The sequence below is a fragment of the Aethalodelphis obliquidens genome, unplaced genomic scaffold (genome assembly GCF_003676395.1).
Source record: "Aethalodelphis obliquidens isolate GAN/ISIS:26980383/991018 unplaced genomic scaffold, ASM367639v1 scaffold46, whole genome shotgun sequence".
NCBI classification, from domain to species: domain Eukaryota; kingdom Metazoa; phylum Chordata; class Mammalia; order Artiodactyla; family Delphinidae; genus Aethalodelphis; species Aethalodelphis obliquidens.
In genome coordinates this window covers 731,905-748,625 of record NW_020837990.1, presented here as the reverse complement: position 1 = coordinate 748,625, position 16,721 = coordinate 731,905, and the positions used below count along the sequence as shown (strand labels likewise).

The 16,721-nt window shown below is 58.4% G+C and overlaps 1 protein-coding gene across 1 annotated transcript; it reads left to right on the top strand.

Moving 5' to 3' along the window:
- Positions 1-320: 320 nt before the first annotated feature.
- ROBO3 (roundabout guidance receptor 3) lies at positions 321-16,606 on the top strand. The gene is given in 28 exon segments (XM_027081833.1): positions 321-480; positions 3,500-3,826; positions 4,211-4,368; positions 4,857-4,977; positions 5,074-5,212; positions 5,533-5,660; positions 5,940-6,064; positions 7,237-7,408; positions 7,725-7,930; positions 8,149-8,230; positions 8,535-8,700; positions 8,886-9,052; positions 9,581-9,705; positions 9,895-10,120; positions 10,339-10,460; positions 10,719-10,890; positions 10,986-11,171; positions 12,008-12,031; positions 12,123-12,165; positions 12,363-12,502; positions 12,789-12,983; positions 13,153-13,291; positions 13,461-13,673; positions 14,055-14,203; positions 14,642-14,752; positions 14,958-15,125; positions 15,608-15,798; positions 16,445-16,606. Coding segments are annotated over 28 exon segments (4,317 nt in total).
- The last annotated feature ends 115 nt before the right edge of the window (positions 16,607-16,721 follow it).

The following is a 16,721-nucleotide window of genomic DNA, read 5'->3' as shown; positions in this document are numbered from 1 at the left end:
CTAGTGGCCGTCGGGGTGGGGGTGGGAGGGTGGAAGGCGGCGGATTAATCCCTTAATTACGCGGTGATCCGCGTGGCACCTGCTTTCTGCCCGCCCAGCTCCCGGGGGACCCGGGCACGGCGGGTTGGAGAGAGAAGGACGAGGGAAGGAGGAGGGCACGCGGAGGCACGCGCGGTACCCAGGCGCGCCGGCAGGAGAGCGGCACCGTGGCTGGGACAGCGCGCAGAAGCTGTAGAGGGGCTTACGGCTCCCGGCCCGCGGGTCTCAGACCCAGGGGCTGGGCCCCGAGCCCCCAGCCCCGGTCCCAGTCGGGTCGCGCCATGCTGCGCTACCTGCTTAAAACGCTGCTGCAGATGAACTTGTTCGCGGACTCCTTGGGCGGGGACATCTCCAACTCCAGCGACCTGCTCTTTGGCTTCAACTCCTCGGTGGCGACGCTCAACCAAAGCCAGCTGACCCCCGGCGATCCTTATCTCAACGGTGAGACCCTGCGCCACGGGGACTTCGGATCCAGGGATGGGGTAAGGTGGGAGGGCGGCATGGACGGGGAGTCCAAAGCGCTCCTGCCCCAAGGTTCGGGACCCAGCTACTCCCTCCCGCGCCTCCCGGGTGGTGGGGACCAATGGCTAGTTTGGGGCTTAAAGCACCTAAGTGGGGATATCGGCGGGAGATCGAGGGCTTGGGAGGAGTTGGCAGCTGAGTCCACCACTCCTCTCCTCCCCAACCGATGTCCACGGCCACCCCAGGTGAGAAGAACCTGAGTAAGAGAGGCCGGGACCCACAACACGGAGGGTAGAGGAGGGGGCGCGGTCGCTGGAGGGCCTGGGCCAAGCCGGGCCACTAGGTGACCCACCCAGGTAACAGGTTTCCGTTCGGGACCCTAAGTTTTCCAAGAACTCACTTAGGACGAGGGTGATGACGCCAAAATGGTAAATGTGTTTGCTACAGAAGGCGACAGAGGCGGCGACCATTTCAGGGAAACTTAGAAGTTTGCCCCTCAGAGGTAGAACTCACCGCCGGCTCACCCCGGCAGAGCTGCGGCGGGCGGGCAGCGCTGGCTGGGAGGTCATTACCGCTAATTACGGTGATTAATAAATGATTGAGACGGCGCGCTTTCCCCTAGCGCTGCGGGGAGGCGGCGAGAGTAGATCTGCCGGAGCCTGGGGAGAGGGCCAATTGCGCCCCCTGCCGGCAGCATCGGGAACTCCCGCAGCCCTGAACGACTTTGCTGTTGATCCCCCTCTGGGCACAGCCTTCATCCCTCCGCCTCTACCCGCTCGAATCTACCAGCACCGTGCTGGGGACTCCAAGGTGGCAAGAAAGGAGACCCAGGCAATGGATGTGTGTTTGTGAGTGGGGTACTCCAGGTGCTGGGGGAGGAGCGCCAGAGCCTCATTAGCATGGTCATTAGCTATTCATTAGCTGCTGTCGAAGCATCTCCTGACACCGGGAACGACAGGGAAGAAATTCCAGGGAAAGGACGCCTGCAGTTGTGTCTACAGGAATTAGGGGGAAAGAGCCGATGAGAAGGGTGTGGTTTGTATGGAGGGAGCAAGGAGGAAGGAGATGGGGAATGAGATGGGATTCTCCAACCTCCTGACCCTCTTAGATTCCCAGGAGGTTAAGCACAGAGCCCTTCTCACGGACACCCCAGACGCGCCTCTGCTCCCCCAGCACTCTTACAGTGTTTACACCACACATCGTCTCATTCAAACTCGAAAATTCAAGGAGGTGCGTTGATGGTCACATTTTGTGACTGAGAAAACAAACTCAGAGCGGATGAATAGTATCCTAATGGTCACGAAAGCAACGTAAAGCTTGGCAATAACAAACCAACTTCCATTACACCCAAAGGCCATGTGAAGGGGGGAAAGGGAATTTTGGGGCCTGGAAGAATCTGATTCAGGTAGAGACTGTAGAGGTCAAGATAAGGTAAGGTGGGCCAGGGAGGAAGAGCCCTTAACTAAAAGTAGAATAGCCACATTCATGGAGTCTTCTTCCAAGTGCTTTACATACACTCTGGTCTTGTGACAACCCTACCACCAGTGCCACATTACAGGTAAAGAAACTTCGACCCAGACAAGTTCAATAATTCGCCCTAGTTCTGACAGCTAGGAAGTGTCAGCGTCTGAGATTCCAGCCCCGGTCGGTTCCACGACACCCCTTGAGCTCTTATCCACTCTAGGGTCGCTCACGTGGGGTCTGGTCTGCCTAAACGGGGACTGGAATGGGATGGAGGAGAAGAAACGAGTGAGAAGCAGAGGTTTCCATCTGAAAGGGAGGAAATCGAGAAAAATTCCTTCCTTCCCTAAGTGGGAGGGAAACCGATCTTCTTGTCCCTAACCAGTTAGGTACCATCTCCCCAGGATAGCAGCAGCACGGGGCAACCCGTGCAGCTTTGTCTCCACTAGAACTTCTTAAGAGCCGGGGCTGAGAAATGAAACCCAATCCCGTACAGAGGCTGGAAGCAAGAGGTCCCCGCGGATTTTGGAACTGGGGGTGGGGTGGGGCGTTGGGGGCGGGGGCGGGGGAGGGAGGCAGAGAACAGAAGCACGGGGCTGTCCCTGGTTATTTAAGGACACCAGGTTACGCGAGGCGGCAGCGACGCCTACTGGCCATAGGTTACAAATCCACTTTTGACGAATCTGGGGGTGGGCGTCTGAGCTCAACCCGCTCGAGGATCCTGGATCCCAAACTGCAGAAGAAGAAGCGAGCAGAAATCTGTAGGCCAAGTGAGGGGCAGGAGTACACATGCGGGTGAACGGATCTGAGTGACCAAGGAAAGTGAGGAATTCCTCTCTCAATGATTCTTAGCCTTTCTTAACTATTATCAACCTGTAGAATAATCTGTTGAAAACTATGCCCTCTTAGAAAAGGAGCGTTACTCACGATTCCACCATCATTTGCGTTCAATTCCCGTGACTTCACAGGACCCAGAAACGTGATTATCTGTGGGGTGTCAGTAAGAGGGCACTGTGCCTATTCACGGGCTCCAGGATAAGGAGTCCTAGCCCTCAGCCCATCATTCACTTCTTCCCTTTCCTAAGCGGGGGGCCCAGGCTGGGCCACAGTCTCCATATCGCTGGTCCGGGACCGCGCGGAGGCGAAGAACAAATTGTCGGCGCTGGTGCACCGCTTATGGTTGTTCACAGGTCTGTGAACCAGCGCGGGTGGGAGACTGAAAACCAGTCGGCTAGAGGCGCGGTCTACTTGCCAAGCCGTGGCCCAGTCACTCTGCACTTCAACTTGGCAGGAGGCTGGCGTCGTTAGCCGGCCTAGAAAGCCGGCCTAGGAGCAGGTGTCCAGATTCCTCTACTGATCTGCCTGTCCGCAGGCATCTTCTTTCCAGCCTAAGAACGTGCGGGGCACCTGTCCCGAAGGAGATACTCGACCCTACACACAGAGAGGGTGGGCAGGAGGGGATCTTTCTTCTCTCTGGAGATTCGATCTTTCTCCCGGTTTCCGGGTCTGAATGCTCTGCGCCCCCCACCCCCCTCAGGGTCAAAGGTCGGGCCGGAGGACGCGATGCCGCGCATCGTGGAGCAGCCGCCAGATCTGCTGGTCTCCCGAGGCGAGCCGGCCACGCTGCCCTGCCGCGCGGAGGGCCGGCCGCGGCCCAACATCGAGTGGTACAAGAATGGGGCGCGCGTGTCCACCGCGCGCGAGGACCCGCGCGCACACCGCCTGCTTCTGCCCAGCGGCGCCCTCTTCTTCCCGCGCATCGTGCATGGGCGCCGCGCGCGGCCGGACGAGGGTGTCTACACTTGCGTGGCGCGCAACTACCTGGGAGCGGCGGCTAGTAGAAACGCCTCTCTAGAAGTGGCAGGTAGGAGTCTCCTGGTTGCTTCCAGAGCCTCGGGAAGGCGGGAGGGCACCGGGTAATCCCATCCAGAGCCAGGCCCAATCTCAACCCATTCAGCAGCTTCCCTTTGGGACTAAGACCTTTGGTCTCTAAAGCCCTCGCTTTGGTCGGATGAGGAAGTGGGCCTGGTGGTGTCGCAACCCGGGAAGAGTTCCGGTCTGCGGTCTGTGGTGATCCACCTCTCCCCAAAACACTTTCCTGTGTCCTCACCCAGTTATGTCACCCCACACCCTATTTATTCCCGTGGTCATTCATTCTCTCTCTCTCTCTCTCTCTCTCTCTCTCTCTCTCGCTCGCTCGCTCGCTCTCGCTCGCTCTCGCTCTCGCTCTCGCTCTCCCTCTCTCCAGTCCTCCGCGATGATTTCCGGCAGTCTCCTGGGAACGTGGTGGCGGCCGTGGGGGAGCCCGCGGTAATGGAATGCGTGCCCCCCCGCGGCCACCCAGAGCCTTCCGTGTCCTGGAAGAAGGATGGTGCTAGACTCAAGGAGGAGGAGGGAAGGATCACGGTGAGCGGTGGGGCCACGGCCGGGGATCCGACCGGGAGCCAGGGTCGGGGCCAGGGACATCCTGAGGGGCGAAGCCCTAGGCTAGGGGTCTGGGACATGTGTCAGAGGAGGAAGGCCTGAGTCTAAAGGTCTTGGAGGGGCGGGGGGGAAATGACCTGGAGGCGATAAGACAAGAGATTTGAAATTGGGGTATTAGCTAACCAGAGGCTGAGAGTCAGCTACTGAGTGGGGGATAAATCAGCAGAGGTAGGACGGAATCAGTGTAAGAAGGTGGGGATTATGATGCCCCAGGGACTGGTGGGAGGTGGTCTGGGCTGTGGGAGAAATGATACACTTGAGCCCCCACCTTGCGCAAATCACTCAAGGATTCCTTATCTGGTAAGTGGGTCAAATTCACTGGTCTTCTTCATTGGCTTGCTGTGAGGATCAGATAAACAAATATGCTTTGATGGCTATAAAGGATCAAAGTTTCCATTATTACTCTGCAGCTCCGTGGAGGGAAGCTGATGATGTCACATACGCTCAAGAGTGATGCAGGGATGTATGTGTGCGTGGCCTCCAACATGGCAGGAGAACGGGAGAGTGGGGCAGCCAAACTTGTGGTCCTGGGTAGGCACGTGGGGTTGTGGAGTTATGGGAGTGTGTAGCCTGGGGAGTGAGTAACTGAGCAGACCTCCTGACTACTCACTCACTCACTCTGCACAGAGCGACCCTCATTCCTGCGTAGACCAGTGAATCAGGTGGTCCTGGCTGATGCCCCCGTGGACTTCCCATGTGAGGTGCAGGGGGATCCCCCGCCTCGTCTACGCTGGCGCAAGGAGGATGGGGAACTGCCCACAGGCAGGTGAGAAGCCCCCTCCTACTGCCTGTAAGGGGACCCAATCAGCTCAAGAACATACCCAGCCCTAGAAAACTGGGGCGGGGCGGGGGGAAAGGAAGGCAGATGCCTCTCACTTGCTGGCACAGAGAAGTCTGTTCCCCAGAGCCTGTGGCCCCTGCGCTAACCAGTCCCCACCTCCGTTCATGGGTCCATGGGTAGCAGCTTCTGTCCCTGTTGAGGTCTACCTTGTCCTTATGTACCCTGATCCTGGTGTCTGTCCTGGGGTGGGTGAGAAAGGGTGTGTAGCTGTGGCCAATCCAGCCTGGGGGTGGGGGGTGGAGCAGGTATGAGATCCGGAGCGACCACAGCCTTTGGATCGGGCGTGTGAGCGCTGAAGATGAGGGGACTTACACCTGTGTGGCGGAGAACAGCGTGGGCCGCGCCGAAGCATCCGGCTCCCTCAGTGTTCACGGTGAGGGCCCCACCTGGGACTGCCTGCAGCAGGGATGAGACGAGGGAAGACGGAGGATGGGTGGAGGTGGAGAATGAGGAGAAAGGACAGAGCAGGAGATATGAGTGCATCCCCTGAGACTTTTGGAAGGAGAGGAAGGATGGGAAAGCTAAGCAGGCTTGAGCAAAAGACGGACATCTGCTCCTGCTTAAGCCGAGCTCAGGCGTCTCTCTCCTGTTTCCTGTCTCCCTTCTTAGTACCCCTGACTCCCTGTTCCTTTATCTCCCCTCCCCTTCCCAGTCCCACCCCAGCTGGTGACCCAGCCCCAGGACCAGATGGCGGCTCCTGGAGAGAGCATAGCTTTCCAGTGCGAGACCAAAGGAAACCCCCCGCCTGCCATCTTCTGGCAAAAGGAGGGAAGTCAAGTAGGTGGCCAGCTCCACAGGCCTTCCCACCAGCTTCTCCTCTGGGTCTCAGCCGTCCTCCTTCTACATTCTGCAAACTTCTCTCTGGGGTTCAGTCTTAGCTTTCCTTCCAGAAACCTGTGCAAGTTATTTGGGAGGATTAAATAAGATAGTGAATATAAAAGGCCTGGAACATGAGATAATATGTTTTGGTGGTAGGGAAGAGTCCTGTATTTTCTTGGAGAATCTTTCTGTTTTGGGCAAGGCTGTCCTGAGGATGTAGCAGATCCAATTAGCTCCTTCCTCCTCCCCACGCCTGGGGTCTGGGCTTTAACATTCTGCTCTGGAAAGCGAGTACTGTACCAAAGCTGCTCAGGGTAGAACATTACACGCTTTTCTAATTACAAAAGACTTCCACCAGGGGGAGCTCACAGACACCCCTCAACCTCAGCAAGCAAATCTCAGCATATAGAATTGGAATGAACATGAACTGAAGCTACAACACAAGTAACTCCCTCCAAGGGGAGGGAGTTGTGCCAGCAAGTGAGAGAAACAGGGTCAGTAGAATAAAATAAGAATAAAATAAGTCTCATTAACCCCATCCCACTGGGAAACCAGGCCACCCACTGCCTCGTTGCAAATCCACAGCCACAATTTTCCAACATCTTCTCTAGCACTGGGGACTGCTGCATTTTAATTAGATTCTTAAATGAATCAAAATGCTGATGGTAGTAGAGGGTGGGAACAAGTGTCAGTCAGGGGCTCAGCATGATGTCATTGAAACCTGCTTCCTTACCTTCTGTGTATCTAACGTAAAATGTTAAAGCCAGAAAGAAGGGGAAAGCACTTAACATTTATCATCCAATGTATTGAAAGGGTTTCAGGTAATCACTTGACTGAATCCTTGTAAGTATCCTCTAAGAGTCAAATCTGGGGAAATTGGGGCTCAGGAAGGTTAAATAGCTTGCTCAGTTTCCTGACTGGTAGAGCCGGGATGTGCACCCCCCCAAATCATCTAATAAAACTCCCTTATTCTTGTGAATAGGGTTAACTAGTTTGCCTAAGGTCACAACACTGGCTTGGGACAGAGTATGAACTAGAAGCTTAGGAATTCTCTGGATCCTGGGGTTGGTGAGAATGGGGAGCTCTCCCTGCCAGCTGCCAGGTGGCTTGGTTGCTTGCTCTGTCCCCAGGCCCTGCTATTCCCCAGTCAGTCACTTCAGCCCACGGGGCGCTTCTCAGTCTCTCCCAGAGGCCAGCTCAGCATCGCTGAAGTGCAGAGCGGGGATGCTGGCTACTACGTGTGCCAGGCTGTCAGTGTGGCCGGCAGCATCTTGGCCAAGGCTCTGTTGGAGGTGAAAGGAGGTACGTGCCCATGGAGACAGGGCTGGACTCACGGCCTGGAAGGAAATCATGGCTTAAAGAGATCTGTTTTTCTTGGATTCGCTGTAATATGTCTGCAAGGGGAGAGGCATGTTCCTGAGACATGTCCTTGAAGTTTGGAAATCAGGTACAGAAGCCACTAATAGATGGCTGATCCCACACACAGACAACAGATAGTTATGGAAGCCCCCCTGCAATATCCAGGGGAGGGGAAGTGAAGGAGCAGAGATGAGGACAAGGGGCTGGTTGCCTGAACCCAGGACCCTCGCCTGAGGTGCCCAAGTTCTTCCTCTCTCAGCCTCCCTGGATGGGCTGCCTCCCATCATCCTCCAGGGACCAGCCAATCAGACGCTGGCACTTGGCTCCTCTGTGTGGCTGCCATGCAGAGTGACTGGGAACCCTCAACCTAGTGTCCAGTGGAAGAAGGATGGGCAGTGGCTGCACGGGGATGACGTCCAGCTCAACCTAATGGCCAACGGTACCCTGCACATCGCCAGTGTGCAGGTGAGTCTCACTCCTGGGGCCCAAGTAACTGAGAATGGCCACGTGGTCCACATGCCCAACTCTAGTACCTGCTGCAGCTTGAACTCCACCTCTGCCCCTCTGCTCTCAGACCACCTAGAGTGGACAGCATCCTCCCCATCCTTCCGTATACCCACCTCCACTCCTTCAGCCTACCTTGCTCCACTCCCAGTTTGCCAGTCCTCCACCCTCTCCTGCAGGAGATGCACATGGGATTCTATAGCTGTGTGGCCAAGAGTTCCACAGGGGAGGCCACCTGGAGTGGCTGGCTGAGGAAGCGGGGTGAGTTTTTCCTTTGTTCCCTTGTTTTGCCAGCACCCTTCTCCAAACCTGCTTCAAAGGTGGCCAGTACCTCCCCAAACCCCAGGACTGATTTTATCTTCCAAATGCCATGGCCATGGTGGTGGGGAAAAGGAGGACAGAAGTGGTGCCCTTGGGAGGCACATGTGAGCAGGGGTTAGTTCACTATGTCCCCCCTCCACCATCACCACTGTCACAGCGCCACAGCTCCTCTGGGAAGGAAGAAGGTTACGCTGGGGCCATCTTTTCCCCATCCTTCTACTCAAAGATTATCTCCTCACTGCAGAAGACTGGGGAGTATCACCAGACCCCCCTACAGAACACAGTACCCCTCCGGGGCCTCCCTCGCAACCAGTGGTCACTGACATTACCAAGAACAGCATTACCCTGACCTGGAAGCCTAACCCACAAGCTGGGGCCACAGTCACCTCTTATGTGATAGAGGCCTTCAGGTAAGGAGAAGGTTTTGAATGCAAACATGGAAAGTTACCAGGAGGGGCCCCTGTGTCCTTAAAGGCTTTGCTGTTGTGGTGAGAGGTTTGCCAGGGTGAGGAGGTAGTAGGGGGTGACAGAGAATGGATGAGATGAAATAGACAGGTTGGGCTCGGACAGCTCTGTCACCTCATTCTTGTTGTAGTCAAGCCTCTGGCAACATGTGGCGGACGGTGGCAGACGGCGTGCAGCTGGAGACACACACCGTCAGTGGCCTGCAGCCCAATACCATCTACCTGTTCCTGGTGCGAGCCGTGGGAACCTGGGGCCTCAGTGAGCCCAGCCCCGTCTCCAAGCCCGTCCGCACCCAGGGTGAGTAAGGTCAGGGTCTCTGGATCATGGGTATAACGTGCAACATGGCAGAGCACCCCCTCCCCGCAAACCATAGCACCTGCCTGGTTCCAGGTCTGTCCTGGTGGCCCGGCCTGGAATAGGTGGTCATACTTCCCTTTCACTGAGGGAACAAGAGAAGAGGAGAGAGAGAAAGAGAGGAAGATTGATTCAGTCATCTTGGTAGCTCCTCACTTCTGAGACTTTACCCACAGATAACACAGATTATAAGTAGAAGGAAACTTGGAGGATCATCTTCATGTGAGAGATGAGGAACAGGGCCTTTAAAGGGCGCATATGTAGCCATGCAGAAAGAATACTCATGTTAGCTGGACACCCTGGCCCACCTCTGGAAGCTCTTCCCCTGACCAGCCTGTTCCTGACCCTGGGATGTGCTCCAAAGTACTAAGTAGTGGTCTGTGGGGCAGGGCAGAGGTGGAACATACTCACACTCTCAGTCCTGACTCCCTGTCCCGGAGGCCCCTGCTGAGTGGGCTCTTCGGTCAATAGACAGCAACCCATCCGGGCCAGTGGAGGAGGACCCGTGGAGAGGCCAGCGGGGACTGGCTGAAGTGGCTGTGCGTCTGCAGGAGCCCGTAGTCCTTGGGCCCCGGACCCTGCAGGTGTCCTGGACTGTGAGTGTGGCCTAGGGATGAGGCTAAGGGTGGAGATGATGATGGGGGACAAAGGGGCCTCCAAGAATTGGTATGGGAGAGTGCGAGGTGAGTGGCTGGGGAAGATGGGTGAGTGGAGGAGGGGTTGGGACTGGAGGACTTGCGTGGCTCCAGCTCTCCCCCTGGTGTGCTTTGTCCTGTCTCCCACAGGTAGATGGCCCAGTCCAGCTGGTACAAGGTTTCCGGGTGTCTTGGAGGGTAGCAGGTCCTGATGGGGGAAGCTGGTCAGTGCTGGACCTACAGTCCTCAAACCAGCAAAGTACTGTGCTAAGAGGACTCCCCCCAGGGACTCAAATTCAGATCAAGGTTCAAGCTCAAGGCCAGGAGGGGCTGGGGGCTGAAAGCCCCTTGGTGACCAGGAGCATTCCTGAGGAGGGTAAGGGGGTGGGGCCCAGAGCTGATGGGTGGACAAGAGGGAAGAAGGAGTGGGGGAGGATGAAGGTTTGCCTGGGGAGAGCAAGGAGCCGGTGGGAAGGGGGGATGCATCTCACTTCCCTAAGATGTTAGAACTGGGAGGATGAGGAAGGTTGGGGCAGGAGGGGCAACTTGCAATGACTGTCTGTGTCCTTCTCACCATGCTCCACCCTGGCCCAGCCCCCAGTGGTCCCCCCCAGGGAGTGGCAGTGGCCTTGGGGGGTGACGGCAACAGCAGTATCACTGTGTCTTGGGACCCTCCGCTCCCCTCCCAGCAAAATGGGGTCATCAAGGAATACCAGGTGCAGGGGTTGAGGAGGTGGGCGGGCTGGGGAGTGGAGGGAGAGGGAGGATGGAGGGGTTAGGATTCGGGAGGAGGGAACCTAGGACTGGCTCTGGGACTGGAGACGAGGCTGGGGGAAGAGGAGAGAGGTTTCAGAGTGCCCTCTCTGAGTTGAATTACGCCCGGCTAAGCCCCTTCTACCATTCAGAGCTTCAAGTTTCCCCGTGAGGCCAGAAGCCACTTCTGAATCTCTAAACCCGGGTCTCGGCCTCCCCAGATCTGGTGCCTGGGCAATGAGAGCCGCTTCCACCTCAATCGGTCCGCGGCAGGCTGGGCGCGCTCGGCGGTGCTCCGGGGACTGCTGCCCGGTCTCCTCTACCGGACCCAGGTCGCGGCGGCCACCAGCGCGGGCGTGGGCGTGGCCAGTGCCCCGGTGTCGGTGCAGCTGCGTGAGTCCGGAGGGGGTGGGAGGGCGGGGCTGGGAGTTAAGGGGGGTCCTGGGGTAGCGGTGCCTCTACTCCCCTCACCTCTCTGACCCCCACAGCGTCTCCGCCGGAACTGGAGCCTGGGCTCGAGGCGGGCCCAGGGCTGGCGGAGCGGCTGGCGAGGGTGCTGCGGGAGCCCGCCTTCCTCGCGGGCAGCGGCGCCGCGTGCGGGGCGCTGCTCCTTGGGCTCTGCGCCGCCCTCTACCGGCGCCAGAGGCAGCGCAAGGAGCTCAGTCACTACACGGGTGAGAGCCCGGCCCGGGGGCAGCGCGGGCCGGGGGGCACAAGGGCGTCCCGGAGATGGAAGGGAGGGCCTTGGAGTGGGCGGAGCCTGGAGATCCCGGCCCCCCAGGGAGGGAGGCGGGGAGGATGGAAAGAGAGGAGGAGGGGCTCAACAGCTCCCGGAGCGGCGTCGGGCGAGGGGTCGCACGGGAACTCAGCCCCTTGGACAGGGGCCGGGTGCCCAAGATGGAACCGAGAGCTGTCGGGACCTGGGCTTGGGGGGTGGGGTGACGGGGAAGATCGGGGCCCAGAGGGGGCGGGGCGGGACCTGAGTTTGCTGAGAGGAGTGAGATTTGTCCTTAAAATGCCTCGGGAAGGAGCAGGCTTTGCGGTCAGCCTCAGTAGAGAAGGGGCAAGTCTGGGGGGCGGGGGCTGGAAACTCACTTCCTGGGGGTCGGGGGCTGGCAGAGGGAGTGTGGCCAGGATCCCAGGCGATAAATTGTCAGGCGGGGTCTGGATGGAAAGGGGGGACCCACTGAAAGGAGGAGACTTGAGTTCTGCTTCTCCCTGGGAAGGGGCGTGTCCGGAGAGATGCGAGGTCTCTTAGTTCAGAGGTTCTCAATCTTCGCTACCAGGAGTCACTTGGGGAGCTTTAGAAAATTACTGATGCCTGAGTCGCACCCCTAGGAATTCCGATGAAATTGGTCTAGGGTTTCACAGGTGACCAATTCCTGTGAAATTGGTCACAACCTGAGTGGTGGAATTAGGACCAGGCCCAAGGAGTGGACCAGAATATGGATATTTCTGACTTTTCTCCCCATTTCCCCTCTTCTTTCTCTCACGGGTTCCTTTTCGGAAGCCTCCTTTGCTTACACACCTGCAGGTAAGACATCTCTGCCCCCGGGGTGGGGGAGGGGAGGGGTTCGGACCCCAGGTAGCCGCGCTTCTCACACTCTCCCCGTCGTCTTCCCCAGTGTCCTTCCCACACTCAGAGGGCCTGTCGGCAGCCAGTTCCAGGTAATTCTCTTAGCTCATCTCCCCAGGATGAGGCCACTCCCTTCGTCCCAGGCCCAGCTGCCTCCCGTGCTGACCTCCGCCCTCCTCTCACCGCCACACTCACCGTTACTGTCCTCCAGCTCCCATTACCCCTGCCTCCCTTACTTAGCTGGCCTCTTCAGGCTCTCTGTCCCCAGCGTTCACCTGCTGTCCCTCAGGCCACCAATGGGCCTCGGCCCTGCTCCTTACCCGTGGCTGGCAGACTCGTGGCCGCACTCATCTCGCAGCCCCTCGGCCCAGGAACCCAGGGGAAGCTGCTGCCCCAGCAATCCTGACCCAGACGACAGATATTACAATGGTGAGGAGTTCTGCTTCCCTCAGGGGTACACCAGGAGGCCCTGCACCCTCTCTCCTCCCGACCGGCTGGGGCAAACTGAAGGGGGCCAAGGGGTCCCAGTCTTGCTGAGGCTGCGTGATCCTTGGGAGGCTGTGAGTTGGGGGAGCCTCTCTCATGCCTTACCTTTACCCCGGATTGGGATAGGGGAAGAGGTGGCATCCCCTTGTGCCCTCCATTCTCCTGTTGTCCTCTATTTTTCTGTCTCTGCCCCGTCTCCTCCCCGGGCCTCCCTCTTTCTCCCCCTCAGAAGCAGGGATCTCCCTTTACCTGGCTCAGACGGCCCGGGGAGCTGCCGCCTCTGCTGAGGGTCCTGTCTACAGCACCATTGACCTGGCTGGCGAGGAGCTGCAGACCTTCCACGGGGGGTTCCCTCCACATCCCTCAGGGGAGCCAGGCGACTGGAGCCAGTATGCTCCTCCAGAATGGAGCCAGGGGGACAGTGGTAGGACTCCAGTTCCCAACACCCCCATTTTAGCCCTGAGCAGCATCTTCCCCAAAGAGTATCCTCCACCCTCCCTTCTGGGACCTAGCCCAGCACTCCTTTCTGACGCGCCTCACCTCTGCCTCTTTCCTGCCTGTATCTTGCTGTGGCCCCATCCTGCTCTCCTCAGGAGCCAGGGGGGGCAAAGTAAAGCTTCTGGGGAAACCTGTACAGATGCCCTCTCTCAACTGGCCAGAAGCGCTGCCACCCCCGCCCCCTTCCTGTGAACTGAGCTGCCTAGAGGGGCCTGAGGAGGAGCTGGAGGGCCGGTAAGGATGCGCCTCGCCTGCAGATGCCCTGTACACGTGGGACCAGCCCAGGGCCTCCTGTCGGCGGAGGGCAAAGATGCTGGGAGAAGAAGGGAAGGGGGCAGCGGAAGGCCAAAGGGAGGGTATGAAGCTACTCAGTCACCCCGCCCTCCTGCCTCTTTGCCCCCAGCTCAGAGCCGGAAGAGTGGGGCCCACCAGTGCCCGAGAGGAGCCACGTGGCAGAGCCCAGCACGAGCGGGGGGTGCTTGGTCCCTCCGTCCCGAGGGGAAACCCCCTCTCCCACACCTTCCTATGGACAGCAGTCCACAGCCACTCTTACCCCCTCACCTCCTGACCCTCCCCAGCCCCCCACTGACATTCCCCATCTCCACCAGACGCCCAGGTAGGGAGGTGTATAGTACCTTGCATGTTACAGGCCCTCCGTACATATCTATTCAGTGGGTGAATGGGTGGGTGACCAGATGGATGGATGAATCTGGGGCCCAGAGGTCTCATGGCTGTATCAGGGTGCAAGTGTAATTTGGGGAGAAATGTGGAGGCTGGCAAGGTCTCTCACTCCCGACACTCATTGGAGGGACTCTGCAAGCTTCCTGGGGCATTTCAAAGCTGGCTTTCCTCGTATTCCACGAGCATGGGAGCCTTGCGGAGGGCGAGCTGTGTCTTACTCATCTGAGTGTTGGGTTGATTGTTTAGCATGGTGCCTGGCACACGATAGGCACTCGCTGTCTGTTGAGCGAACAAATGAAGCCTCATGTCATTGCAGGAGGGCGCCCCTTGGGCCAAGTTCCCCTCTCAGTGTATCCCAGCCCACGCTGAGTAGCCGTGAAGGGAGGCCTGCTGGCCTGGGTGCTGACCCCACGGCCCTCCATCACAGCCCCAGCGCTGCCGCTAGTACAGCCAGCAGTGCCCCAGGTGAGTCTGTAGACCCCTCAACTGGCCTCCACCTCCCCACCTCCCGGAAGCTTGTTTCCCCTTCACCCTCAAGCCCCTTTCTTTTTTTTTTTTTTTTAAATAACTTTATTTATTTATTTATTTTTGGCTGCATTGGGTCTTTGTTGCTGTGCGTGGGCTTTCTATAGTTGTGGCGAGTGGGGGCTACTCTTCGTTGCGGTGTGCGGGGTTCTCATTGCAGTGGCTTCTCTTGTGGAGCATGGGCTCTAGGCGCGCGGACTTGTGGCGCACGGGCTCAATTGCTCCGTGGCCTGTGGGATCTTCCCAGACCAGGGCTCGAACCCGTGTCCCCTGCATTGGCAGGTGGATTCTCACCCACTGCGCCACCAGGGAAGCCCCTAAGCCCCTTTCTTGATCCACTCTCTTACCCGCTCCTACCCCCATCTCCCAATGCCACAGGGAGAACCCGGCAGGCGCCTGGGGAGATGACTCCTCCACTTCACGGGCCCTGTGCCCGAATCCGGAAGAAACCCAAGGCTCTTCCCTACCGGCGGGAGCACAGTCCTGGGGGTGAGGGGGCCGTGAGCCTGGGAGGTGGTGACAGTAGGGGAAGCAGGCAGATAACCAAGGTTGAGCTCTGCGGGTTGGAGGAGGGAGCGAGTGGACCCAAACCTTGGGCTGTTCGTTCAGCGCCCTCTGACGCCGGGGAGTGGGAGTGGGAGAAAGGCCCGTATAGGGAGAAGCAGGAGAGCGCTGAAAACAGGTCTCTCCCCAGACTTGCCGCCCCCTCCCTTGCCGCCACCGGAGGAAGAGGCAAGCTGGGCCCTGGGGCTGAGGGTGGCAGGCAGCATGTCCTCCTTGGAACGGGAGCGGGAACACAGTGGGGAGAGGAGAGTGGCGCAGGCCGGGCCCCTGGGGGCCTGGCGGGGCCCGCACCTGGATGGTAAGGAGGGCCCCTGCTGCACAAGAGGGTGGGCGCTGCGACTGGAGCCTAACAGGGTGGTACGGACCGTGCCACTGATGCACTCATTTTCAACCCAGCTCACCCCTGACCTCCAGCTGGGAGGAGGTCAACATTTGCTCAACATCAAAGACACTTGTCTCTCCAGCTCTCTTTGAGCAAAATCCCCTTAAGTTCCCAAGTTGTATCTGTTCCCAGGACTGAAGCCCAGAGGAGAAAAGAGAGGGGGGCCGGGCGCTCTGTCCCTCCTTTCCCAAGGCCCTCTGAGTGGGAGTTCCCCACGGGTTTCTGAGCACGTGTTATGTAAAGGCCATGGGCTGTGTGCTCTGCTTCTCCTCAGCCCCCAGGATGGTCTGCCCTCAACTCTGCTTCCAGAGCTGGGATGGCGGTTAGGGGGGCACGGGGGCAAGCAGCGATGTTCTCCCCCTGCCTGGGCCCAAATGCCCCTCTGTCTCGTGCTGCAGAAGAGGCCTGGCTCCCCTACAGCCGACCAAGCTTCCTGTCCCGGGGCCAGGGCACCAGCACCTGTTCCACAGCCGGCAGCAACTCTTCGAGAGGCTCCGGCAGCTCTCGGGGCTCCCGGGGCCCTGGCCGGAGCCGGAGCCGGAGCCAGAGCCGGAGCTAGAGCCAAAGGCCAGGACAGAAGCGTGGAGAGGTAGGGGCTGGGGATGGCAAAAAATGAGAGTGGAGGGCTGGGGAGCATGGGCCACGGGATGATTAAAACTAGGAAGGCAGAGAGGTCCTCTGGGGGAAGTGTCAAAAGGAAGGGACCCCGTGAGTAAGGAGGAAGAGAGGACTCCTGGAGCACAGGTGAGGTGAAAAAGGATGAAGACAGATGACATAACCGAGGGGCCAGGCTCTGTAGGAGAGCTGGATCGGGAGAGAGGCTGACCAGAAATGAGGTGCATCCCCACTGGGTCCTGTTTGTCCCGACCAGCGCCTTGCAAACCAGCCTCTCTCTCCATCTCTCTCTCTCTCTCTCTCTCTCTCTCTCTCTCTCTCTCTGTCTGTCTCTAGGAACCAAGATGACCTTTGATGAACTACCAGAAATTCCATGGGGAAGGGCGTGTCCCTGGGCCAGGAGCCTGAGCAAGAGCCCCTCCCCTTGGTGAATGAGGGCTGAGCGGAGAGGAGCAGGGAGGAGTCTCTTCCCTCTCAGCAATGATGCATGGGGCTCCCTGAGAAATTGGCCTAGAAGCCAGGAGCCAGCTCTTCCCTTGCCATCTGGGACCCATTCATAAAAAACACAATAAAAATAGTCTGATCAGAGCCCTGGGCCCTGTTTGTCTGGTTTTGTGCAGGATGTGGGGAGGAAGGGGGCTGCGAGCGTGTGTGTATCATTTGAGCTTCTTCGGCTGAAAGCACTAGGGGAGGGCAGGGCTAAGAGATGCCACCTGTTTTGCCTCCAGAAGGAGCTGAAGCCACCGTCTTCCCAGTTACAACCAGAAGGACTTTCCGAATAACCAACGGCGAGAATCTTGTCCCGCCTTCCCAGAGCGGAGCCAGGCCCTCCCTTGGTGCCCTCCTCCCCTATCAGGAAATATACCCCTTACAATAACAGTAATTTTTAAAAACTCA